This window comes from Mustela lutreola, chromosome 2, assembly GCF_030435805.1.
Source record: "Mustela lutreola isolate mMusLut2 chromosome 2, mMusLut2.pri, whole genome shotgun sequence".
In the NCBI taxonomy this organism is placed as follows: Eukaryota; Metazoa; Chordata; class Mammalia; order Carnivora; family Mustelidae; genus Mustela; species Mustela lutreola.
The window spans coordinates 116,835,196-116,863,123 of NC_081291.1; the positions used below are offsets into that span (position 1 = coordinate 116,835,196).

Consider the following 27,928-nt stretch of genomic DNA (forward strand, 5'->3'; position numbering starts at 1 on the left):
GTAGACTGAATAAAGAAAAATGTCCTTCTCAAGGGGGGTGGGCCTCCCCGACTGAGTCCCGAATAGGAAGAAAAATAGGCAGAGAATTCTCTTTCTGCCTTATATCTTAGAGCTGGGGTGTTGGTTTTGCCCTGCGTTCAGACTCAGCCTTGCATTGGAACTATACCATTGTTTCTCTTGGATCTGGACGTCACAATCTCTATAACTGTGCGAATCTATTCCTTATTAAAACAAAACAAAACAAAACAACTCTTTATATATTGGTTCTGCTTCTCTGAAGAACCCTGAGTAATACAGAAGGTATATTCGTTGGGGTGGGGATGGGAGAATGACAATGCAATTTGGAATTATAGAGAAAAAAGCAAGTGGGGCAATGACATTAGTTTGGTGGGGTGATGGGGTATAGAGGACGTGGATGGGACAACTGGGCAGGCTGGAGGTGGCTGGCTGGGGCAGCTGGACTGGCTTGAGCTGGGCCTCCGCTGGCAGTGTGAACGGAGAGAACCACAGATCTGTCTTGTCCACATAAAGCTGTTCTGGACCCCAAGCTGGAAGAGGAGGGACCACAGGGCTCTGGACAAACCTAGCCAAAGCAGATGCTAGACAGGAAGGGGGGCCACCTTCGCTGAGTTAGAGCACCTCTGGGCTCACGTGGAAAGCAAGTCCTGGGCATACTGCTGGGATAAGGCCTTTTAACAGATAGAGTGAGACTTCAGGCCATCCCGAAAGTCAGTCCAGCACCACTGCTCCCCTCCCCGTGCCCCTCTCACCCCCTCCTATTGCCCCAGCTGGCAACACTTCCCAAAGCTACCTCCCTTAGGAGCTCAATAATACCTGTTTATTCTCAAGAATACATTTCGTTCAAAAGAGTTGGTTTTTTCCTTTGAGTTTTTGTATGTCCATCCTGTCTCTGATAATGTTCTTCATGCTTCTATGATCAGAAATTTGTTTCTTCTCCACCACTAGGATAAGTGTTTTTCGTTTATATTTCTAGATCATTTAACCAGTTTGTTCTCATTTATATGTAACGCTCTGATTCATGATAATATTATTCACTTGGCTCCTGGCACTGTGCTAAGTGTTCTACTGTGTTACTAAGTTGCTCCTCAAAACTACCTTCAAGATAGGTGTTATCAGTCCCATTGTGCAAAGAGTGAAAAGGAGTCTTAGGAATTTTAAGAACTTGCCATAGTTGAGCTGATTCTAATTTGGTTCTTAACCACTGCGTAAGTGAATGCTTTTTTATGCCAGTATCTGATGGTCTTAATAGCATTTGTTAGTGATGCCTTTCCTCACAGCATTTTTTCTGATGTGTCCTACTCAAACTCTTTGAATTAACCTGTTACATCTCTATTTTTTCTGATGTAACAACTTAATTATGCTTTTAACATAGTGCTTTATTGCCTTTATAATTCTCACTTTGTACTATGTTTCAAAATTTACTAAAGCAAAATATTAAGTAGGGTAAGTCTGCCACCATTATGCTTTTTAAGATAAGCATTGTTAAGCATTTTTCTTGTTATTATACCAGAGGAATCATACTCTTCATTTTTAGGCATCTTAATCTGTGAGGCTTTCATAAATCTACATCCTAAGCTTGACAGACTATTGTATTTATTTTCCTAATCAAGTGCAGGCATAACACTCAATTTATTAACTCTCTCTATAATTTCTCTAGATAAACAAGTCTACCCTTGTGCATTCAATCTGCTTTTGTTGTAAGAGCAACAATAGAAATCCATTTTTATTGTATTTCCTTGTTGTGTATCAGTATATATACTGACATTATACATATATAATAAATACAGTATATACATACATACACATTTTTTAGTGTCAGTTCTGCAGCTGAACTCATTACGTTTGGTAATTTTTGATCTCCTTCGATTTCTAGGTCTGCAATCATGTCATCTGTAAAACAGATACTCTTGCTTCTTCCTTTCTAATATTTATACAGAATATTTTCTTCTTAAATAGTTATTAGTGATGTTTCTAGAACAAGAGATCCTGATTTGAGAAAACCAGTGTGTTTTTTCTTTAAGAATACCAGTGTGGGGTACCTGGGTGGCTCAGTGGGTTAAGCCTCTGCCTTCAGCTCAGGTCATGATCCCAGGGTCCTGGGATCGAGCCCCACATCGGGCTCTCTGCTAGGCGGGGAGCCTGCTTCCTCCTCTCTCTCTGCCTGCCTCTCTGCCTACTTGTGATCTCTCTCCTTCTGTCAAATAAATAAATAAAATCTTAGAAAAAAAAAATACCAGTGTGTTGGGGCACCTGGGTGGCTCATGGCTCAGTGGGTTAAAGCCTCTGCCTTCAGCTCAGGTTATGATCTCAGGGTCCCGGGATGGAGCCCCACATCAGGCTCTCTGCTCTGCAGAGAGCCTGCTTCCTCCTCTTTCTGCCTGCCTCTCCGCCTACTTGTGATCTCTGTCAAATAAATAAATAAAATCTTAAAAAAAAAAAAAAAGAATACCAGTGTGTTTCTTCTTTGTTTTCCGTATATACTCCATCATATTTAGACTGGAAATCCAACATAGCTAATGTAGCCTTAGTTTCCTATTTGGGATAGCTGAAGATAAAAATAGTTTGGAGGCCGGCACCTGCTGGCAGTCAGGTGAGCCTCTGACTCTTGGGTTTGGCTCAGTGTGCCTCAGAGTTGTGGAATGGAGTCCCTCCCCAGCTCCCAGCTCAGCATGGGGTCTGCTTGGGACTCTCTCTACCTCTGCCTCACCCCTCCCCAACCCCAACATGTGCACTCTCTCCCCCCCCACTCCACTCTCTAAAATAAATAAATACATATATTTTTTAAAAGATTTTATTTTATTTGACACACAGAGAGAGATCATGAGTAGGCAGAGAGGCAGACAGAGAGAGAAAGGGAGAAGCGGGCTCCCCACTGAGCAGAGAGCCTGATGCAGGTCTCGATCCCAGGACCCTGAGAGCATAACCTGAGCCAAAGGCAGAGGCCCAACCCACTGAGCCACCCAGGTGCCCATAAATAAATAAATCTTTTAAAAAAATAGTTTGGGGGCGCCTGGGTGGCTCAGTGGGTTAAGCCGCTGCCTTCGGCTCAGGTCATGATCTCAGGGTCCTGGGATCGAGTCCCGCATCGGGCTCTCTGCTCAGCAGGAAGCCTGCTTCCCCCTCTCTCTCTCTGCCTGCCTCTCCATCTACTTGTAATTTCTCTCTGTCAAATAAATAAATAAAATCTTAAAAAAAAAAAATAAAAAATAAAAAAATGGTTTGTATCTTTAGGGTAAATACCCAGTAGTGCAATTGCTGGGTCATAGGGCAGTTCTATTTTCAACATTTTGAGGAACCTCCATGCTGTTTTCCAGAGTGGCTGCACCAGCTTGCATTCCCACCAACAGTGTAGGAGGGTTCCCCTTTCTCCGCATCCTCGCCAGCATCTGTGATTTCCTGACTTGTTGATTTTAGCCATTCTGACTGGTGTGAGGTGATATCTCATTGTGGTTTTGATTTGTATTTCCCTGATGCCGAGTGATATGGAGCACTTTTTCATGTGTCTGTTGGCCATCTGGATGTCTTCTTTGCAGAAATGTCTGTTCATGTCCTCTGCCCATTTCTTGATTGGATTATTTGTTCTTTGGGTGTTGAGTTTGCTAAGTTCTTTATAGATTCTGGACACTAGTCCTTTATCTGATATGTCGTTTGCAAATATCTTCTCCCATTCTGTCAGTTGTCTTTTGATTTTGTTAACTGTTTCCTTTGCTGTGCAAAAGCTTTTGATCTTGATGAAATCCCAATAGTTCATTTTTGCCCTTGCTTCCCTTGCCTTTGGCGATGTTCCTAGGAAGATGTTGCTGCGGCTGAGGTCGAAGAGGTTGCTGCCTGTGTTCTCCTCAAGGATTTTGATGGAATCCTTTCTCACATTGAGGTCCTTCATCCATTTTGAGTCTATTTTTGTGTGTGGTGTAAGGAAATGGTCCAATTTCATTTTTCTGCATGTGGCTGTCCAATTTTCCCAGCACCATTTATTGAAGAGGCTGTCTTTTTTCCATTGGACATTCTTTCCTGCTTTGTCGAAGATTAGTTGACCATAGAGTTGAGGGTCTATTTCTGGGCTCTCTATTCTGTTCCATTGATCTATGTGTCTGTTTTTGTGCCAGTACCATGCTGTCTTGATGATGACAACTTTGTAATAGAGCTTGAAGTCCAGAATTGTGATGCCACCAACTTTGGCTTTCTTTTTCAATATCCCTTTGGCTATTCGAGGTCTTTTCTGGATACAAACGTAGTGATCCAAAAGGGCACTTGCACCCGAATATTTATAGCAGCAATGTCCACAATAGCCAAACTATGGAAAAAACCTAGATGTCCATCAACAGATGAATGGATCAAGAAGATGTGGTATATATACACAATGAAATACTATGCAGCCATCAAAAGAAATGAAATCTTGCCATTTGTGACAACATGGATGGAACTAGAGCATATCATGCTTAGCGAAATAAGTCAAGCAGAGAAAGACAACTATCATGTGAGCTCCCTGATATGAGGAAGTGGTGATGCAACATGGGGGCTTAAGTGGGTAGAAGAAGAATCAATGAAACAAGATGGAATTGGGAGGGAGACAAACCATAAGTGACTCTTAATCTCACAAAACAAACTGAGGGTTGCTGGGGGGAGGGGGGTTGGGAGAAGGGGGTGGGATTATGGACATTGGGGAGGGTATGTGCTTTAGTGAGTGCTGTGAAGTGTGTAAACCTGGTGATTCACAGACCTGTACCCCTGGGGATAAAAATATATGTTTATAAAAAATAAAAAAATTAAAAAAAAATAGTTTGGTGGAAGCTCAAAGCAAAATAAGCAAGAAAAAAAATTTTTAAAAGATTTTATTTGAGGGACAGCCAGAGAGAACACAAGCAGGGGGAGAGGCAGAGGGAGAGGGAGAAGCAGGCTCCCCACTAAGCAGGGAGTGTAATGCGGGGACTGGTCCCACGTCTTGGGATCATGACCTGAGCTGAAGGTAGACACCTAACTTAACAAAATTAAGAAAAAAATTTTTTAAGAAGTGTATCATTAAGTCATCAGAAGCCTTTGTTCCTACTCCCTTTTCTTGGACATTGCTAAGTTATTTTGCACAGGTGAGCCTCTTGAATTGGTCTCTCCTTGGATCTTAGATTCCTTAGTGCCACAGTTTGTAAATAATAAGCATCCCTGCCCCGTGGTGCAGATATTTTTCTTCTCACCAGTCCCCCTTCCTCCACATCCTTGAGTAAAGGCTATATTCTCATATAAGAGAAATTCTTTTAAACAATGATGTCCAGGAATCTACACTTCTGATGGATTACTGAACTAAATTCCATATGACAAAAAGCAATCTCTGAATTATCAACACCTGATTTTCAAAGTTCTCATCAGGAAAAGAATTCTAGCCAACAACTTATTAAAATCTCTTTGGATAAAACATGTATATCTATTTCCATTTTTCTGTTAATGTGATGTGCTATATTAGTTTTACTCTGGGGCACCTGGGTGGCTCAGTTGTTAAGTGTCTGCCTTCAGTTTAGGTCATGATCCCAGGTGCCTGGGATTGAGCCCTGCATCAGGTCCCCTGTCCAGCACAGAGTCTGCTTCTCCCCTTCCCTCTCCCCCTGCTTGTGTTCTTTCTCTTGCTGTCTCTTTCTCTGTCAAATAAATAGATAAAAATGAAAAAAAAAAGTTTTACTTCTTTGAACTAGTCTTACATTTTCTAGAATTAAAAACAGTGATGAGTACATGCATTTTTCTCCCTTTTTGCTCACATAAGATCTTAATTTTTTTAAAAAGATTTTATTAAGCAGCCTTCCCATTTCTTCTCTTCTGCTTTCCTCCTACCATGCATTTGGGTGAATAAATCAGCCAAGGCCTATTGTGCAAACCTGGCCATATAGTTCCCTGTTTCTTTGACTTCCTCATCTTTGCAGACAATTAGAGGGCAGAGAAATCCCAAGAAGAAGAAGGCCTCACTTACTTTTTTACCAGAGAGCTCTACATTGGGGTATGGATGCCTGGACCATGTTAATAAAGAGGTATTTTGTTTCAGATCTGTAATTATTTATTGTGCCTAGCTTCCTTGGAGCCTGGTGGGGAGAGGAGAGGGAAGTAGCTAGCAAAGCAGGGTTTGGGCATTGCCGGGTCCTTATCTGTAATAACACAGTAAGAAAACATCCTAAAAACTAACAGTGGGTAGAAAACAAAAAGGAGTAATCATTTTAACTGCATCAAAGGAGAAGCCAATTTGTCTTCACAGCTCTAAGGTAGAAGGAAGAGCAGGGGCCTTTGGAAATATATGGCTTCTATTTCCTTCTCCAACAGGAATAGATTGTGGAATGAGTGGTTTTATGCCCTTGGGCAAGTCACATTGTCACTTTTCTATGCCTCCACTTTCCTAAGTAATAAAAGGGATGTTTTACTTAACTAATTCTGTCAATCTCTGAATCTATACATTTCTACACTCAGTCACCTTCTAAGATATTCACCCTGTCAGCTTCCAAATAGGCTCATTTGGCTTTAGATGGACCCCCATGGGAGACGCGAGAAGGGTAGGGACACCCCAGTTCTGTGCTTTCTGGAAATCACAACAGCTGCTACTGGGGCTTGGCCCTCTCTTTGGGAAGTAGAGAATGAACACCCTGGGGGACAGCAGCTCCCTGAGAAAAGCCAGCTGCCAGTGAGGGCAAAGACTTGATCCTACCCTTATTTCATCCTGGATGAGCTCTGCTCAAGACTGAAGACACAGTAATGTCCCAGATTCTACACTCAGGCTAAGCAGGAATGAGTAGCAGGAATGAGAGAGAAAACAAGCCTTATCCTTGCCCTTGACATTGGAGCAGAGCGTAGGTTCATTTTCCAAACAGCTATATAAAGAACTGAAATGCAGCCACCACTGACACTATACTTGGAGCTAACCGCATTGGTAAGTTCTTTGTACCTGATCCATTGACAGAGGGGAAAAAAGTGGGACTCCTGGAAAAAACTTCCAGTGTTGTAATGCTACGTGACATCTTCAGGCAACTAATTTCATACAGACTATTTTTTTATTTTATTTTATTTATTTGATGGAGAGAGAGAACAGGAGCATGCAGGAGACAGCGCAAGCAGAGAGGAGTGCCCGAGGGAAATGGAGCTTGATATGGGACTCAATCACCGGTCCCTGGGATCACAACCAGAGGCAAAGACTGAGCCACCCAGGTGCCTCAATACTATTTTTGAGATATAATCGACATATAACATTATATTAGTTCCAGATGTATAACCAAATAATTTCATATTTATATATCCTGTGAAATGATCACAATAAATCTAGTTTACACCCATTAACACATATAGTTACCAATTATTTTATGAGGTGAATTTTTAATATTTACTACCTTAGCAACTTTCAAATATACAAAACAGTATTATTAACTATAATCACCATGTCATACCTTACAGCCCCAGGACCTACTTATCCAATACCTAGAAATTTGTATCCTTTGACCACCTTCACTCATTTCTTCCCCCATCCCACTTCACACTCCTGGCAACCACCAATATGTTCTCTGCATCTATGAGTTCAGGGGTGTGTGTGTGTGTGTGTGTGTGTTTTGTTTTAGATTCCAGGTATAAGTGAGATCGTACAGTATTTGTCTTTTTTAGTCTGGTTTATTTCACTGGTATGTTTCAGCATAATACCCTCAAGGTCCATACATGTTGTCACAGGATTTCTTTCGTTTTTATGGCTGAATAATATTCTCAGACTGACTTCTAAAATAACAGTATCTTTTTTTTTTTTTTTTTTTTTTTTTTAATCTGCCCTGCCATCCAGCCTCCTGGTCTGTGCTGGACACAAGCTCATACTATATTGGGCATGTCAATTGTGGTTTCTCCATGCCCTCAGTCCCTTCTACGGGAAGTGGTCCACCCATGGGTCCTGTCAAAATTTAGGTGTTTTTTTACATCACGTGACTTCCCCCTCTCTTCCTTCAGCTGGGGATGGCTATTAAGATGGTCTTTGAAACAGATCCTCATTCTCAGTTTAAACCCCAGGGGAAAAGGAGAAGGTAGGTCCTCTCAGGAACTGAATTAGAAAGGATATCCTATCTAATATAGAATTAGGTAGGATAGAACTAGATATCCTATCTAATTCTAACTGAATTAGAAAGGATAATTCTAACTGAATTAGAAAAGGATACTCTTTTCTTTACAAAGGAAAAGAATAGGTGGGGTTAGGACTATAAGGGGTCAAAGTTAGTCAGATAGTACGAGAGAAGAGAAGCTATCAGGTGGAAAAGAGAAAAGGTAGAAAGAATAAATATATTGGTGACGGGAGCATCAACACATGCGGAGCCCTATTTCTGGAACACCAGTGTGAAGCTCTGTCAGCTCCTACTGCCATTGTCTGAGGGCTGCTTTGGTTGAAATCCCAGTTCCTGGAGGCCTGGATATTCCTTGGTTTCCTGGGTTTCCTTCTTGTACCACGTACCTCCTGAAATTCAACTTTCCATTACTTATGGTACTTGCAACACACACAGACACACACCCACAGACACACACACACACACACACACACTCTCACTCACCCTCCTGTACTGGGAGCTCTGTGACATCCCACATTACTGTGGGAGCTCCACAGTGATGGGCACTGTGTGATGACTTTTGTGCTCTCTACACTGAATGGTGGGGGCAATCCATGGTATGTTGAAGTGGCCTTCATGGAGAGGTAATGGCCATTATTATAACACAATCATAATGTTAGCTACGACTTCTGAAAGTAGTTATTTTGTGCCAGGAGCTTTCCTTTGCGTTAAAAATCATTACCTCGCTTAATCACAACAATTCCATTAAAATTGGTGTTCTTAACCCTGTGTGCAGCTGAGGGAATGCCAGCTGAGAGGATAAGTAATGTGCCCAGGGACCCTGGTGAGTAAGTGGTAGAGGCAAGATTTGAACTTAGTGCTGCCTGACTCCAAAACTCACACCCTTTTTACTCTGTTGTGACGTCTTCCTCAGGAATGCTGTTAAGTCCAGCTTCTCTTGAAGTGGAGTTCAGCCCCGCAGACAGCAGTGTTTCAAACATGTTTGGCTTTGATAGTTTAAGGAAGGTAGGAACCTTTCATTTTAACATAGTCTCCACCGCTCCCTATTACTTCATACCCAGGACTCTTCTCTCTGTTGTGTTCTTTCCCTATCCCACAAAGGCACTGGAGTTCACAGCGTCTGTGAGGACAGCTCCCTGATGTGTAAGGACATTTTCTCATGTAGAGCACCCTATTTCAGACTTCTTTGTACCATGCCTCCAAGTAACAGTGTTCCCAAAAAGATGACTCTCAGCTACTTTGATCTCCACACATTCCAAGTTAAACTTTTTCCCTTCCTCTCTAAACATTCCTTCCTCTTTGCTCCCTAACTGATGACCAGCATTGTCCCTGAAACTCCTTTATTCCCACAACCAAATAACCTCAAGTTTTATTAATTTTACCTCTTCAGGGGTTACTCCTTCCCTCTTCCCGCCCTTCCCTCCCCTCTCCCTGCCACTGCTCAGGCCTTCTTCATCTTCCTCCTGGGCCAGCCACTGCCTTATCAGGTCTTGTCCCAGTAAATGTCTCCTGCTAGCTCATTCCCGAGTTAGCATTTAAAATGCACATTTGATTGCTTCTCGGCCTTTTGGCTAAGATCAAGTGTAAAATGCACAGTTGATCCTTCACTCTGTGCTCAGAATTCCACCATGGTGCCTGTACTAGTTATCTCTTGCTGTATAACAAGTGGCCCCACAATGCAGAGGCTTAAATATTATCTCACAATTTCTGCGGTTCAGCGGTCTGGGTGTAAGCTTAGCTGGCTCAAGGTCTCTTACAAGGCTCCAGTCAAGGTGTTGGCTAGAATTGTGGTTTCATCTGAGGATTCAACTGGGAGGATTTGCTTCCAAGCTTACTCATGTGATTGCTGGCAGTCTTTGCGTCCTTACTGGCTGGTGGCCAGAGATACCAGTTTCTTCCTATGTGGGCTTCTCCAGAGGACCACTCACAATATGGCAGTTGGCTCCCTTAGAGTGAGATCACAGAGAGTGAGGGAGAGAGAGATGAAAGCAACAGAAGTCACAGTCTTTGCAACCTAATCTTAGAAGTGACTCCATCCCTGCTTCTGGAGTTGCTAAATCCAGTGTGTACTCAAGGGAGGGAGCTATACAGGCTGTGAAGATCAGGAGGTGGTGATCCCTGGGAGCCATGTTAGATGCTGCTGACCACAACTAGCCCTGCCTGAAGCAGTGGTTTGGTTTGGGTGTTGTGGGTTTGCAAACAAACGGAGTTCTAGCATTCCCACCAGCATGTATTCTCCCCAACAGGAGCAGCCGGACTTCGCAAATCTTTTTCATTTATGCTTTCTGGTAAGTGTTTCCAATGGACAAAGTGCCTCTAGCTTCAAGGGGTTCAAACACTACTGGTTTATCTCGCAAAACAAACTGAGTGTTGCTGGGGGGAGGGGGGAAGGGAGAGGGGGGTGGAGTTATAGACATTGGGGAAGGTATGTGCTATGGTGAGTGCTGTGAAGTGTGTAAACCTGGCCATTCACAGACCTGTACCCCTGGGGTGAATAATACATTATATTTTAATTAAAAAATAAAAAATTTAAAAAACCCTGCTGGTTTAGAGGACGAAATCTAAACTTTGTTGGGCTTATCATCATTTGGCTGCTGCCTACCAGTCCCTCCTCTCATCTGATCGCTCCTTCAGCCCACGTTACTTTCAAGCAAGACAGACTTCCAGAATAGCCCTTTGCCTTTCTTGCTGGCATGCATGCTGGTCCCTCTCCCATAATGCATCATTCCAGCTGGTCTGCATTGTCAGTGCTAACTCACTGGTTTTGTGAAATACTTTTTGATGGCAGACTTATCTGTTTCTTTCTTAATCTTGGAGTTTGCTTTGTTTAAAGCCCTGAATCAAAGCCATTATCTTCTATACTCTTATGGTTTGGTTTCTAGCTCCCCTCTAAGTGATCTCTAGCATCCAACCCAGAGCCTGACACACAGAAGACACTCAGTAGCTAAGTGTGGAGGGGATAAGCTTTGTACATTGGGCACTGCCTAAATGCTTGGGGTCCTGGGTGTGGACGGAGGGCTGACCACTTCCCAGCATTTGCACAGGTTATGAGAGGCACCTTGGCTGCCTCCTTTATAAACCATGAGTCATTCATTGTATTCCAGATCACTTTTCACTGTCATTTCAGCCTTTAGCTGCTTCCTGAAATAAGCTAATTAAAGCTGATTATTTTAATTGTTAATCATCAAGGAAAAATATTTTTTTAAAAATGGAAATGGCAGAATGTGTGTGTTATTCTATCATTTAAAGAAGTCAGAGTGTCTTCTTTCAGTATTAGGATAAGTCCATTGCTTCTAGAAGTAAGTGTGGACTGTCAGCACATAAAGAACAGGGTTTGTTGTGTGGAGCACAAAATTAACCCAGATCTTACTTCTATTAGTGTCACATCACATCACTCAAGAAAAGTTCAGTGGTTATTGGCCTTGAACACTGAGGGTGTTTACTGAGGTCCCCAGGAGGCTGATTGCTTGACACAGTAATGACTGGCCTTTTTGCTCTCACTCTTTATGTTCAAAACCTACTCTGGAGGTTGATTTTTCCACTAAAGTTTTTTATACATAAAAATATTTCTTTAATGGACTTTTTCAAAAAGTGGCACAAAACTGGTGCATCCCTCTCTAAGAAAAACTGAGGAATAAAATGGTGAATTTTGAAAAACATATGAAGGGAATCCACCAATAATAACTACTTCCACCACTGTAAAAATACAAGAAACTCTATTCTGGATCAGCTCAGGGTCCAAAACATTGGGTCTGTTTTTCTGTCTTGCCTCTGGTGATTACGCAATGGGATACTTTGTGGGAAAGCTGCCCTTCATGGGGCCATATCAGAACATTAGGGAGGGACCATGAATATTTCTCTGTTATGGGCCTGTCATTCTTGCAATGTCTAAAATGCCTTTTTGAGCCTATAGTTGTCGTAGGCTGGGTCACCTACAGAAGTAAGACATTCAATGAGATTACAAGCGTGTTTATTTAAGTAAGGTTTCTTTTTAATTTCCAAGGCACCAAAGGAATATTTTAGTTCTGGGGGCTTAAGCTTTGAAAAACAGATGTTTTGCTTTTCCACATTATTTATGAATTTTTAGCCCTAAATATTTTAATGTATCTATTCCAAAATATTTGTTGAGAGCCTCCTAGTACCCACCTAATGTCAGGCACTGGAAATACACAATACCTGCTTCACTACTTGAGTTATCAAGTGGAAGGCACAGCATGTCCTTGAATGTGGAGAAGAGTGGCAACTAAGAAAAGGCTCCAAGTACCATTTGAGCTAGAACTGGAAGGAAAAGCAGAAATTGCATGCAAAAATGAAGTTAGGCATTTTGAGATGAAGGAGAGGATGAGGGAAGAATGAGAGAAGACGCAAAGGCATCCAGGAGAGGTTATTGGCCTTGAACCTTGGTCTAGAAACCAAACAAATAATCCAGTGGGGTACAGATATGGAGGCATGAAGAAGAGTAGCTGGAGAAGACATTGGGAGGGCTTTGCATAGCCTACAAAGGAGTGTGAATTCGTTTTCAGTAGGCAGTGAGAAGTGTTAAAAGTTTTTAAGGCTAAGCATGATACAGATTTTAGAGCGTTCTCTTCTTAGCATTGTGAAGGAAGGATTGGAGCATAGAGAGTCTGTAGACAGGGAAGGCATATGGGGTGCTTGGAAGTGGAATACTAACACTTCTCAAGGATCTGCAATGTGCCAGATACAGTGCTAGGCTCTTGACATACTGCGGTCATGTTTAGTGTTCACTGCAAGTGTATGAGATAGGAATTCTAATTCTCATTTAAGAAACGAGGCCAAGTAACTTGCCCAAGATCACCCTGCTAGGTGGTATTGGAGCTGAGCTTTGATTCCATTCTGCCTGATTCTAAAGCTGCCCTTCTTTCCTTTACATTAAAGACGATGACGAGGGTTTTACTTGTGCCCGTGACAATACCACAGAGGTGTTGGGTCCTCCCTCCCCACAGAAGACTCCTCATTTACTTGCTCCTCATTTGGAAGCTTCTCCAACTACTTCATCATTTTAATTGCTTTAATATGACAAATTGACCAATTACTAGCAGTTTATTTATAACCATGATGCAATTAGTTGCTCAGTTCAATCAGGCAACCGAAACATAACTGATTTGTAATGGCTTGATCTATCAAAGTGTTCAGAATTGTTGGTGTACATAGACATATCTTACAGTAGCATTGGACAAATACGTGCAATAGAATAGGAAGGCAGGATCTGATCATTCACAAATGACATCTGGATCAAAAGGATTTTTTTTTAAAGACTTTTGTTTATTTATTTGATAGACAGAGATCACAAGTAGGCAGAGAGGCAGGCAGAGAGAGAGGAAGGTAAGCAGGCTCCCTGCGGAGCAGAGAGCCAGATGTGGGGCTCGATCCCAGCACCCTGGGATCATGACCTGAGCCGAAGGCAGAGGCTTTAACCCACTGAGCCACCCAGGTGGCCCCAGACCAAAAGGATTTTAACCTTAGCTCCATCCATACCCAAACGGACAAGTCAGAGCTTTGTGTGTAAAAAAGATGTTCTGGGAAACTTTCTATTTTGCTTTGTTGATAAAGAAACTGACGCCCAGAAAGCATAAGGGATCTGCCAAGGTCTCCCAGCCAGGAAACAGCAGAGCTTAGACTTGAGCCATCTGCATTTTTCCGATACCAGGTCCTAGAGAACTTTTCCCACTATGCCTGCTGCACTGTGACATAAGCAAGTCACTTAGCCTCTTGAATCCTCAATTACTTTGCTTACAACAAGAGAAGATCAGTGGGTGTGTCAGTTAGCTTTTACTCTGTAAGAGACTGTCCAAAACAGCAGGTTTTTACAGCAACTGCTTTATGTAGCTCCTGATTCTGTAGAGTGTCCTGGTGGCTGTTCAGGTCATAACTAGCTCAGTGGATTTCTGCTGGACTTTCTCATGCTTCTATGATCAGCTAGTGGGTCTAGGATGGTCTAGCAGGGCCTCACTGATAGTTCTTGTGGTTGTTAGACCATTGATTGGCTAGAGATTGGCTGTTTGTCGAATGGGGCACCTTCCTTTTCCTCCATAAGGCATTTCATCCTCCATCGGTCTTGTACATCTGGTGCTCCCAGGGTTCCGAGCACAGAAAGAAAGGAACTCCACTGAGCATGCTCTTTGGAAATCTTTGCAATGGCAAGTTTATTATTCTCTCAATGGCTAAAGCGAGTCACATGATGTGGCTCCCATGAATTCCTACCTCCTGATATTCATGTCTTTGTGTATTCTCCTTTCCTTGCATGAGAGATGGAGTTTAGGACTTGCTGCTAATGAATAGAATTCAGGAAAAGTGACAGGCTTTCACTTTCAAGATTAGGTTGTAAAAGACCGTGACACTCTCTTTGACTCTTTCTGCCTGCTTGCTCCAGTAAAGCAAGCTGCCATGTGTGAACTGCCCTATTGAGAAGTTCGTGTGACAAGGAACTGAGGGAGTTCTCTAGCCAATAATCAGTGAGGAACTGAGACCCTCAGCCCAACAGTTCCTTGAAGAAATGAATCCGGCCAACAAACCATGAGTGAGTGAACTTGGAAGCAGACTCAACCCCAGCTGAGCCTCTAGGTGACAAAGCAGCCATGCCCCACACCTTCACTGGAGTCCTATGAAAAACTTGGAAGCAGAGGAACCTACCTAAGTTATGCCTGGGGTCCTGACCCATAAAAATGGAGTTGTTTTAACTTAGTAGTGACTTGTTATATAGCAATAGATAGCTAATACCCATAGCTAAGTTCAGAGTCTGTGGGGGAATATCCAAGGGTGTGGTTATAAGAAGAGTGATTATACAAATTATTCAGGCATATTTGCAAACAATTTACTGTAGATGGACTTTTTCCAGCCTTTGGGGGTCTGAGGTGGAATAATTTTCACGACTTTAACAATTACTTATTCTCTGTGCTTAGAACTGGGAACAAGATAGTGAACAAGACAGAGGTCATGTTCCTCCTGCCCTCAAGGAGTTTACAGTTTGTGGCAGGGGAGGGGAAGAATGGGGAAAGATATTAGTTCAATAATTCCCTCTTTAATTGTATGTTGAGAGAATGTATGTAAGAGTTTAGGTTGGTCAGAGAAAGCTTCTTTGAGGAAGTAACACATACACTGAAAAGGCAGGCAGGACAGGAAGAGAAGGAAAGAGGAAAATTCCAGACAGAAGGGTAGCTTTCAAAAAGGGGAAGTGGAGAGGCAGTTAGCACCGATGGGACAAGTACCTGTATATGATCAAAGTATATCTTATTATGTAATAATGATGTGGGTTATGGTTTAAGAGATAAATGCACTAATATTTATGGATGAAATTATTTGATGTCTGGGATTTGCTTCAAAATAATCTAGTGGCAAGGTGGGGGTACAAGTGGGTGGAGCTAAAAATGAAACAAGAATGAGTTAATCATTACTGAAACCCGGCAATGGGTTCAAGAAAGTTGATTATACTAGCATCTCTACTTTTGTGTATATTTTCCGTAATAATACTTTAAAAACTTGTATCCTGACAACACATCTTGAAGGGTATATGTATATATGTTTGAGAGGTCACAGGACATTTATTTCCTCCAGCTCCACTGCAGACAGTAGAGGTTAATGGCACCTTTGGGGCAAGGGGATAGAATGAGTTTTGTGTTATAGAAAATGTAAAGGCTTCTCAGCTTCAAATCATGTGGCTAACATAAAATAGGGTATTTGGGTAATTTACCTTGCCTCCTGGTTAAAGTGCTATATTGCATTATTTCTCATGCTCATTTTTCACTAGCTGAGATGGTATGATTTCATATAGCAGAAACTTCTAACGTGTTTCAGCCTAGAATAGAAGGCAGGGTAAGGATGTTGTTTAAATATTAGCGGAATGCTGTAAAGATTCTGTTACAAGGCCTTATATAATATAGGTAGTATTAGAATGCTTATGGGTTAGGGAAGGAGAAAAATAAGATAGAGATGGGACTCCCCACTTGTTCAAAAAATTCTGGGTTGGCTTGCTACAGCAATAATGGATTATGGATTTATTTGATTAAGTTTTCCTTTAACTCTTGTTATTCTGAGGTGGGTCAGTCTGTGAAATTAATAGCCAGAACAGATAGATTTTATGAGTCAGGGATGTATTTCATTAGGATTTTTTTCAGGAGAGGGAAGCCTAGGGCTGAAGCTGAAGAGATGATATTTCATATTTATAGCTGTTTCAGTGTTAGGTTTTGGGGGAAGCATATTTTGTGATTTTGATTCGGATCTTTCTTGAAAATTCCATTCCCACCAAATTGAGTCTCTCCCTAACCCCTAACAAATGAAGACTTCACTAGAGTCAGATATATGCAAATTACATTTCCCTTCTCAAGCCAAGGTTAAATAAAAGGGAAAATTATGAAAGATTGCTTATGGCAGCAAGGATTTTCAGTGCTTGAAGATGAATTTTGTTATTTCAAAACCATGACGAGTCTCCTTGTCAGTGCAAAGCAGGAAAGGAATAAAGTAACGGAGAAAGTGGACCTGGGCATAAACATGTTCCCACACAGCATTTGTACCAAAAGGCTTTGTTGTTCCCTGAACCTTGGCAATTACAGGCATTTTCCTTTGCTCTGAAAAACACTTGGCAAATAAGGAGAGTAGGTCCCTTCCTTTTCTGTGTTCAAGGCTAGGTCTCGGCTTGTTGCAGGGAAACACTAATTCCCAACCATGCTCTCTGAGAGCAAATGGTTTGTTTTCTCTTCACTGAATCCAGCCCTGGGTGGGCTCTCAGCAGCTGAGCCTGGCATGGAAAATCTATTTGGAGCAGCTTGTCCCCAGGAGGGAAGAAGGCAAGCTGATTGTGTGCAGGAACCGCAGCCACCATCCCAGCCAGTCACACCCAATGGCCAGGGCAGGCATTAACACACAAAGCCACACACGAGTCCTTGGCAGACAGGAGTCCTGTTTGTGTGCCCACACCCACATGTACCACGCACTCCCAATTCTACCCATAGATGTACTGTGCACACACACTTGACCTACAAGTCCCAGGTGCCATAACGGCACACATCCCACACACATACATGCAATACTTATGTAACCACATCTTATGCTCATATACACAAAACACATGTAACCACATCCACCCACACACTGTGTATATGCATACGCAATTGCACATAGGACGCAGACCACATATACTCTACTACACAAGCATACACACCACCCGCACTCTGCATCGGTATATCCATCCATACTATGCTCTCCTGTATACACACACCTCATCACACACTGTGTACCATGCACACTGCACACATTCCACATATACCATGTACACACTTAACACATCCAGCTACACACCCACACACCCACCACACATACCCAACATAACATTCATACACACCCACATACCACATACACACCAAACTACACACCCATGCAACACATTCTACACACTAGTCCTGTGCACACAAATGCATCTCTCTCTCTCCCGCCTTCACACACACACACACACACACACACACACACACACACACGGGCGTTATTTTCCTGCTCAGCAAGGTGGGGCTGCACCCTCATGGAGACTGGGGCTGGGGCGCCAGGGCGTCCTCAGGGCCAGCAGGCAATGGTTCCCACGGGCGCGGTGGCCCAGGCTGGGAGGCTTGGGCCCCTGCCACGTGGCGGACTGGCCGCGCCCGGAGCGGGAGGCTTGCCCTGGGGGGAGAGTGCACGCGCCCATGAACGCGCGCGCGTCGCCGAGGGGTCTCCGTGTCTACTCTGGGAGGCGTGTACGAGTGAAATGTGAGCCGCGTGTGGGGAGAGGCTGTGTGTATTAAAGAACCCCGCGGACAGAGGCGCAGGGACCAGCCCACCGGGCGGTTCGGGTGGGCGTGTCCTCTGCGTGCACAGCCCTCGGCGGAGTTCTCGAGACTGCCCAGCTCGGCGGGAAGTGTGTGTGGGAAGCGCGCGTGTAAGCTGCCGTGCCCGTGAACGCCAAGCCGCCGAGGCGCTTGTATGTTCACTAATGGCCGTGCGTCGGTCGGGGTGGGTCTCGGAGGAATGAGTGAGTGTGTGTCAGGGACTCGCTGTGACAAGAGGGGACGCCGGCAGCGTGTGTGAGGAGGCCCGGCTCGCTGACCGACGCTTGGCGCCAGCCGGGGCCGTCGGCACGCGCGCCCGTGTGCGCGTGCGTGTGCGCGTGGGGACGCGGCGCGCGCCGCGGCGGAGGGAGGCAGGCGGCGGCAGGCCCAGCCCCCCCCCCCCCCCCCCCCGGTCGCAGCGCCCGGGGCGGCTCCTCTGCGAGCCTGGGACCTCCGCGCTCCCGCCGCCGCCGCCGCCGCCACCACCACCACCACCACCAGCACCGCCGCCGCCGCCACGCGCGCTGGCGTGACTCCCGGCCCGCGCCCTCCCACGTCTGCAGCCGGCTCGGCTTCCTGCCCGCCCAGACGCCGCTTCTCCCGGGCTCCCGGCCTCGGCTCGGCGGAGGGAGCGGAAATGAGTGCGGCGTCGGCGTCGGCGCCTGAGCGGGGCTGGAAGAGCGAGAAAGTGGACGAGGCTCAGGCCCTGGCGCGGAGTTGCGCTGCCCGCAGACCCGACTTCCAGCCGTGCGACGGGCTTTCCATCTGTGCCACGCACAGCCACGGCAAGTGCTTCAAGCTGCACTGGTGCTGTCACCTAGGATGGTGTCACTGTAAGTCGAGCCGCGTCTCCCCGCCTTCGCCACCGTCCCGGGGCGCTCGCGAGGCTGTTCGGGGTCGCGGCTGGGACCCTGCGGCCCCGGCGGCTCCGGGCTCGGCCGGGGCTGCTCGGTTGCCAGCTGGGGCCACCCTGGGCTCCGGGCCGGCGGGCGCTGCCCTGGTGTCGGACGCCTCGGTTGGCACTGCCTTGGCTACGAGATGAAATCCCACGGGGAGCCTCGCTTTAGCCACTTCTACAAAAGGGGATCTCCCTGTCCCAGGAAAACTGGAATCAGTTTTTGTTTCTTTTTCTTTTTTATCGGAAAGGACCAGGCAGTGTATTGAGAAATGGTAGAGCGCCGTCAAGAGTTGACAACTAGAGGGGAAGCCTTTTTTCAGGGCTGGTGGTTAAACATGCTCCTCTTTTTCCCCCTCACTTTTGTCTTTTCCACGCTGCTCTTTAACAGAAAGAGCCCTTGGTAACCGAATTGTGGCCCATTTATTGTATCCAGATTGAGAAAGCACTGAAGTATAAGGGACAGCTTCCAAGAAGTTAATATTAACAGTTTGGAAGGATGAACTCCTTCAGCACCCGGCTGTAACTGGGTATCTAGAGAGCCAGTATAGGAGACGGTTTTAAAATTACAAAATAAAATGAATGGAAGTAAGCTTTAATGATATTAAACCAATTTATAAAAGCCAGAACTAAATGGGCTAGGCCCTTTCTCTGTGTTTATCTTGTGTGTGTGTGTGTGTGTGCGTTTTCAAATGGATTAAACTTAAGTAGCCATTTAATCAGAATTCCACAATTTGATTAGTTCATGATATTGGGCCTGCTATATCCAATAAATCATTTCTAAAAGAAATCTATTATAAACTTAGTTTCACATACCCTTATAATGGAGGTTTTTGGAGTGTTTATTCAGGACACAAATTCTCAAAGTGATCTTAAGTTAAAATTGTTTTCTCCTTGTTGGTTAAGAAAAAAATGTCTCCCAACAAGAGATGCAGTACATGACAAGTCCTTGTTTACGTTAATTGAACATAGTGAGGTATTTTAAATTGAATTTACTACTTAAAGTATAAAGAATTCCTATATTTTCTGTACATTGAACAGTATTGATTTTTTGGTGTTCTGTGTGCTGATGGTTCTGTTTCTTCCCGTAGTTCATTATTCCTATTGCTCTCAGACCGTTCCCCATTATAAAGCAGGGGAGGATAGGGTACAAAGTTGGAAGTAGCAACTGTAGGAAAGCTGTGATGCTGAAGTGCACAAGTATGGTCCATCTGGTGAGAGTCCATTTCCTAGGGAAGTGTGGAGTCCTAGTATCAAATACGAGGAACATTAAAGATCATCAGTTCAGTGCCTGTCTTACTTCAGCAGTCTCTCCACTAAGTACAACATTCCTGATGGGAATGGGAACCTTGCTGTCTTCTCAGATAGCTTCTTAAGTCATCTTTGATTCCTAAAATACTCTCATTTGGAGCTGAAATCAGTTACTTTATAACTTCTTTCCACCGGTCTTATTCCTACCTTATGAAATCATATAGAACAGTCTAATCCTTTTTCAGATCATGGCTTTTTCAGCTCTTCAGATATACATATGAATATGCCATGGACATAGACTCTCTTCTCTCTGTATTCCCAGACATTGTTACAGCATCTGGCCTGAAATAGATTTGAAATTCACGTTCATTGAGTGACTGAATGAAAGTAGCCATCATTTTCCTCTCAAGGCACTGTTTTGTCCTATTTATAAATCTCCTTTCTCTCCTGCCTCTCCTTTTGTGGAATGGTATCCAGGGTCCTGAGCATCCTGGTGGTTCTGTTCTGAACATGTGCCAATATGGTTATGATCCTCTGAAGACTGTGACCCTTAGAAGGATACACAACATCCCAGTTGTTGTCAGATCAGTCCAGAATTGAGCAGGACTGCTGCCTCCCATGTTTGAGATACTGTTACTGCTGCATCTAGCATCACATTAGCTTTTCTGAGATCCTCATCATATTGAGCTTGCTGCTGTCAGATTGAACTAAGACTGCTGTCAAGAGCTATTAAGCCCCCTTTTTGTTTGTTTTACATATGTGTCAATTAAGTCATGGGACTTGCCCATCTCACAGTTCTATATGTATTTTTTTTGGACACTGATTAATACCTTAGATATTTTTCCCTGTTAAATTTCATCTTAATTAGAATTAGCCCATTTATCTGGCTTATCATTGTTTTTTCAGATCCCAGCTCTTTCTTAATACATATTTGTGCCCCTTAGTTTCATGTCAGTCATATATTGGATAAAGGCAGTAGTATAGTAGCCTTTTACATCTTCATTCAAATTATTGATAAAATTGTTGAAAAGGAGAGGGCCACAGATAGGAGTTCTGAACCCTGTGGGTAGAACTGACCTTCAAGTTGATGGCACTTCATTAAGAAACACTCATTGTTATGGTCGTTTAAGTAATTAGCCAGCACTTAATTGTACTGTTATCATCTTATATTTATCTTACTATATGGTGTAATGAGAGCCTGGTCATATACCTTGTTGAAATTCTACCTTGTTGAAATCTGATACTATTTTTATTGCTTCTTTTTGATATATGATCTGTCTATAAAGACGGCCTTTTAAAAAAAAAGAAAGGAAATTATATTTGTCTGGTTACTTAAGTTGGTTCCACAAATGCTTACCATTTTGGTTTCAAAGTGATTAGAAGCTGCTTTTTAAATAAATAATGTGATTTTAGGAAAGAACTGATGCCAAGTATACTCGACTATTATTGTCAATTCTATTCTTTTCTCTTTTATTCTATATTAGAAAAAAATCAGATCTACATTTATTTGCTTGTTTTCAGTCTTTGGCAACCTTCCAGGTCTCCAGGCTTCCTCCACTGGCAGTGATGCAGTGATCACATTCAGGAGGAGCTTCATTTCATTTAGAGCAGCAAAGTGCTGTGTTACAGTCTTCTCACCTATACTGGGCATCCATTCTTTCTACGCTTTTTTTAGTCCAAATACTGTCTTTCTCAGGGGAAAAAAAAAGCAGAGTTCACACATTTGAGAAGTTCTGCTTTCTTTTTGGCACTCATGAACATTACAACATCAGTCCTAAGCAAAATTCTTTGAGTCTTGAACGTGTATTGAGCACCTTCTCTTTGTGAAACATATTGTGGAAACTAGGGATACAAATATTAATACAGCTGGATCATGCCCTTTAAGCAGAGTAGAAGGACGTGATTCATGCTGTATTTATTTTTGTATTCCTTTAAAATCACAAAGGATTTTTAGGATTCCTTTAAAATCACAAAGCTTGGGTGGCTCAGTTGGTTAAGCCGCTGTCTTCGGCTCAGATCATGATTCCAGGGTTCTAGGATCGAGTCCCACATCGGGCTCCTTACTCAGCAGGGAGCCTGCTCTGCCTCTCTGCCTCTGCCTGCTTATGCGTGCTCTCTCTCTCTCTCTCAATCTGACAAATAAATAAATAAATAAAATCTTTTAAAAAAAATAAATAAAATCACAAAGGATATGGGTGAGAAAACTATCAACTTGTTCATCACATGAGAAGATGCTGAAATGAGAGGACCACTTTGATACTCGGGAGAGGGACTTCAGAACAAATGAAGAAAGTTCAGCTATATATGATTTGTGTTAAAGTTGTGAAATTCATAATCTTATGAAACAAAAGGTTGATAACATACACATGTTTATAAAAGATAAATAAAACATGTATACATGGATGTGGTACTTGTATCATTAAAGGAAATAGTTTCTTTGGATAATGGCAGATTTTGAGGACTATGGGAGGAAAACTATTAAATGTTCTGTAGGTGTTGCTGTCAAAGAGAGATGACTGGGTTAAATAAATTATGGCCCTGAATGTGTAACCTTCCCCTGCCCCCATAAGGAATTATATTGGTTGGAATAAAAGAGTGAAGGATTCCAAGAGGTTTTTTTTTTATTATTTTTTAAGATTATTTATTTATTTATTTGATGGAGAGAGAGATCACAAGTAGGCAGAGAGGCAGGCAGAGAGAGAGGGGAAGAGGCTCCCTGCTGAGCAGACAGCCCCATATGGGGTTCAATCCCAGGACCCTGAGATCATGATCTGAGCCAAAGGCAGAGGCTTAACCCACTGAGCCACCCAGGTGCCACTCCAAGAGGAGTTCTGAGAGGAAAAAAAAAGACATGACTTGGCTAGGGAAGACGGATGGGAAAGAATAATCACATACAGATATTATAAAGTAGATTTTGTGGCTAGAATAGGTAGAATGTTTAGAGGGCATTATACATTAGATTGTTGAGATGCAAGGGAGGGATGAGCAGGAAAGATGTAAAGTCTAAAGTTTCAGTTGATAGAGACCTTAACATTATAGCAATAATATGGGTAGTAGAGGAATGAAACTAGCAAAGGAGATTATTTTGGTATTAATGAAAAAATAGAAATTAATAAAATATATCCATAAATGGAAATTGGAATAAATTAGATTTGGAGAGGGAGGAAGAGGAAGGTTATAAATGATCATTTCTAGACTTCTGCCTCATGCACCTTGGATGGATGGTAATGCCATTCATTTACCAACAACACAAAATACTAGAGATGAACTAGGGTTTGACTGAACATAGATCGCGAGTCTAGTTTTGAATAATGTCCAGGGAGACCATGAGTTCAGTTTTGGATCTGTTGAGTTTAAGCTGCCTTGTCATCACACAGTAATATCAGTAGGCAGTTGGATATAGAGATCAGGACTTAGAAGAGAGGTCTGCACTAGAGATAATATGGAAGTTATTTACTTATTTTTAGATTGCAGTTGTGGCCATGATGAAGCAAAAAGACCACCAAGGGAGAGACTATAGTATGAGAAATGAAAATCGTTAGGTTTTCCCTTTAGAACACTAATATTTTAGAATTTTGGGTACAGGAGGGTGAACTCGCAGTAGAGTTTACAAAGAAATACGAGAGAAGAAAAATGTGGAAAGGTTTTTTTGCAGGTTTTATTGCAGAAGCCAAGGGAAATGAGTGTCTTAAGTAAGATTATGAAGATGAGGGATACCTGGCTAGTTCAGTTGGTGGAGTGTGTGGCTCTTAATCTTAGGGTTGTGAATTCAAAGCACAACTTGGGTGTAGAAATAATTTAAAAATAAAATATTTAAGAAAAGAAAGAGAGAAAGAGTATGAAGATTGAATCAGTTTTTAGCAGGTTATTTCTTAGAGATTGGCAAAATATACAAATAGTGATTTTCTTTACTACTGAAGAAGAGGGTAAAAGGTTTAGTCCTTCAACAGTAACTTGAGGAATATATTTAACTGCAGTATTTAGTCAAAGCTATTTGAATTCTTCAAAGTAGAAAGAGGAATAGAATAACAGGAGCTGGAGTGCCTGGGTGGCTCAGTTGGTTAAGTGTCTGCCTTTGGCTCAGGCCATGATCTCAGGGTCCTGGGCTAGAGCCCCGCATGGAGCCTGCATTGTGCTCCCTGCCCTGCTCCTCCCTCTCCCTCTACTCCTCCCCCTGGTTGTGCTCTCTCACTCTTTCTCTGTCAAATTTTATAAATAAATCTTAAAAAAAAAAAAAAAAGAATGACAGGAGCTGAGAATTAGGACACAGAAATTATAGTCAATATTTTTTGAGTGATTATTTCATATCAGAGTAAGCTTATTATGCTAATCACTAAATAGACAATAATGTCATTATGTCCATTCTACAGTTGAGGGAAAAGACTTGGGGGAGGTTAAGTAACTTTCCCATGGGCACATAGCTAGTAAATATAGAGACTGGATTTGGATCCAAGTCTGTCTGATTCCTAGCACCTAGACTCTTAACCATCATAGGTTCTACAGAGCGATTTAAAATTAGTATGCATATCAACTGTTTTTTGTCTCCATTAAAGCCAGTGATGGGGAAGGTTGTTAAGAAATGGGTGGAAAATTATTAACAGTTGCAAAAGTGAATATAGAAGAATGAGAACTATAAAGAGGTCATAGGATGTGATGGGGAATGAAATCTAAGTTAAGAATTAAGGAAGAAAAAGTGATTAGAAGGTGACAGGGGTGGGTGGGGAGTGTACGTGGTATGATGTCGGTTCCATCAGCAGAACTCAAAGTTGGCTTAATAAAATCACATAATAGATGAGTTCAGTTTTCTGCAGAAGTCATCTTAAAAGATGTTTGTCTTTTTCAGATTGAAAGCTGGAAGAGTGGGACTTGATGTAATCTAATAGATGATATTAACATATCTAAAGAAAGACTCACAGCAGAAGGTGGATGGGCAACATGGAAATACAGAAAAATGGAAATTGGAGAGGCAGAATTTGCAAGTGTTTTTTCAAAACTGTTCAGAGAAGGTGATAACACTGCCCAGAGCTTAAATATCTGGTCTGTATGATTGGACTATCATACAAATATTTGGCTATAATTTGGTTTCCTATTTATAGATTTCCTTTAGAGAAAGAAGGAGCCGATTAAAGAATTTAACTCTCAGGACCTTTGGGCAAATACACTTCTCTCCATTAGTTATTATATTAGTATTGTGGTTTTTGTGTTATTGTGTTTGTTCTGTTTTCCTTCTTCTGTACAAGTAAGGGGAAATTCAGAGAGTCAAGTCTGACTTTCCCAGGGTAATGCCAGCTGTTTTAAGCCATATCTCAAATCATATCAACAACAGTTGCTACAGGAAATACATTTAAGAAGTTCGACGGTGAAAACTGGCAAAAAAAAAAAAAAAAAAAACCAAAACAGAACAAAACAAAAAAACCCAACCACAGAGTGGTCATTTGACTAGATGAAGGAGTCAACGGGAGTTTTTTCCCTAAGAATGAGGGTTCTTACCATGTCTAGCGCTTGAAGGAAGAGGATATAGTATTAAGAAGATAAGTGCGACATTAAGTTCTGAGTAAGATTCCTCAAAGCTTTTTAGAGAGAAGGAGAAGTGATAGGTTTTTTCCATCCACACGGTGTTTCAAACATGGACACGTGGCAACTTAAACAATCACAACGACTGTGGTTATATGTAGGCATATCTTTTTGCACGTGATCTTTATATATGTTGGCATCATCTTTCTGCATGTGTCAGCTCACTTAAACCTCACAACAACTCTGGGGTAAGTATTGTTACCCTCATTTTTTAGGTTAGGAAACTTGTCGACGGTCACATAGAGTTACTTCGGCTGCATATGGTAAATGTAAACCAGAATCTCACGAACCAACTAGCAACCAGGGCTCTGGGTCACTTGGTTCCAGTCAAGGTAGAGTGAGGATGATTTTCAGCTATTTTACATTCTTTCTGGAATAAGCAGGAATTAAATGAGTAAAATGAGGTTGGCTTCTGATGTTATTTTTTATTTTTATATTTTTAAAAGTTTTTATTTATTTAAAAAAAAGATTTTATTTATTTGAGAGAGAGCGCATGAGTCAGGTGAGAAACAGGAGAAGCAGACTCACCATTGAGCAGAGGGCTCAGTGCAGGGCTCCATTCTGGGACTCTGAGATTATGACCTGAGCCGAGGGCAGACGCTTAACTGACTGATAGACCTGGGCACCCCTGGTTTCTGATATTCACAGAAGGACAGTTGTATGCAATAGGAGCATTTTCAGAGTTGTTACCAACACTGTAAAACTGTACTTTTAAAAATATTAATAAATGGGAGTGCCTGGGTGGCTCAGGGTGACCCAAGGGACCTGGGATCAAGCCCTGCACTGAGCCCTTGCTCAGCAGAGAGCCTGCTTTCTTCTCCCTCTGCTGCTCCCCCTGCTTGTGTGTGCATGCATTCTCTCAAATAAATAAATAAAAATCTTTAAAAAATAAATAGAATAAAAACTAACAGGGGCGCCTGGGGGGCTCAGTGGGTTAAGCCGCTGCCTTCGGCTCAGGTCATGATCTCAGGGTCCTGGGATCGAGTTCCGCATCGGGCTCTCTGCTCAGCAGGGAGCCTGCTTCCTTCTCTCTCTCTCTCTGCCTGCCTCTCAGTGTACTTGTAATTTCTCTCTGTCAAATAAATAAATAAAATCTTAAAAAAAAAAAAAGAATAAAAACTAACAATGTATTGGTATGATATGAAGCTTCAGTCATTTCATATTCTCAGCTAATCCCTAGCTAGAGCAAGCCCCCAGGGTTTTTTTTTTGTTGTTAGATTTTTGTTGTTTTTTTGTTGTTGCTGTTATATTTGGATGCATACCATTAATTATTGCTAGCTTCCAAGCCTGTTGCACTTAGGGACTTCAACTAGGTAGCTTTTGAAGATGTTTCTATGATAATTTCCTACATTCCAAAACCTTCATTTTATTTAGGTTTGTTTTCTCATACTGTAGAAATTAATTAATTATAAGAAAATATTTTTAGAGAAATTATGTTGTTAATTCCAAACAATAATAGGAATACATGTTTAACAATCAAAAGTTGTCTAATAGAAGATTTGCTTTCTTGAAAAATAAGGAATGGTTTATACATAGGGCAAGGAAGGCAGAAGGTAATCCTAGAAAGGAAAAGGGCCATGGAGTCAGACAGTGGTTTGAATCATGGTTCCTCCATTTACTGGCAGTATAACTTTGGACAGATTACTCAACCTCTCTCAACCTTAATGTTTCCTCTGAAAAACAGGAGTAAAAGTCCTATTTCACAGGGTTGTTGTGAGGGCTAAATGACACAAGCAAAGTACTTACTGCAGGTATTCAGTGAAGGGTGGCATCAGGCCCTCCTCAAAAAAACCAAACAAACAAAAATCGGAAATACCAGATAGTTTAAGTATCCTGAGGGCAGGCTCTGGGGTTGGACTGCATTTGCATCATGGCTCTGCCCACTTAACTAGTTATGTGGTTTGGGAGATGTTAACCTCTTTCAGTTTCTTCACTTCTAATATGGGGATAATAATAATACCAGTCTCACAGTGTAATGACCATCCATCCCTAACTCTGGCGACTTACCCCTACCACAGTAATCCTTGTTTCATTTGAAATTCACTTTGTGACCGTACCCATTTGTTCAGTTAAACACTCAAAACCCAACAAAGATCGTAAAAATACACATTTTGAATATTCCATTTAGAGATTGCTGAGTTTTTTGTTACCTTCATTGTTGGAAGGCCTATTTTGTAATAGTCACTATGTGACGATTATCGACTTTTTGTCAATGAAATCTTTTTTTTTTTTTTTTAAGATTTTATTTATTTATTTGACAGATTGCAAGTAGGCAGAGAGGCAGGCAGAGAGAGAGGAGGAAGCAGGCTCTCTGC

At 42.3% G+C, this 27,928-nt stretch overlaps 1 protein-coding gene across 1 annotated transcript in view; it reads left to right on the forward strand.

Moving 5' to 3' along the window:
* Window positions 1-18,058: 18,058 nt before the first annotated feature.
* Window positions 18,059-27,928, forward strand: part of C2H3orf70 (chromosome 2 C3orf70 homolog) — an 82,538-nt gene continuing 72,668 nt past the window's right edge. Inside the window, exon 1 of the mRNA XM_059163250.1 lies at window positions 18,059-18,726. Within this exon, the coding sequence (XP_059019233.1) occupies window positions 18,531-18,726 (196 nt within the window). The 5' untranslated portion in view covers window positions 18,059-18,530. The remainder of the gene's footprint in view (window positions 18,727-27,928) is intronic.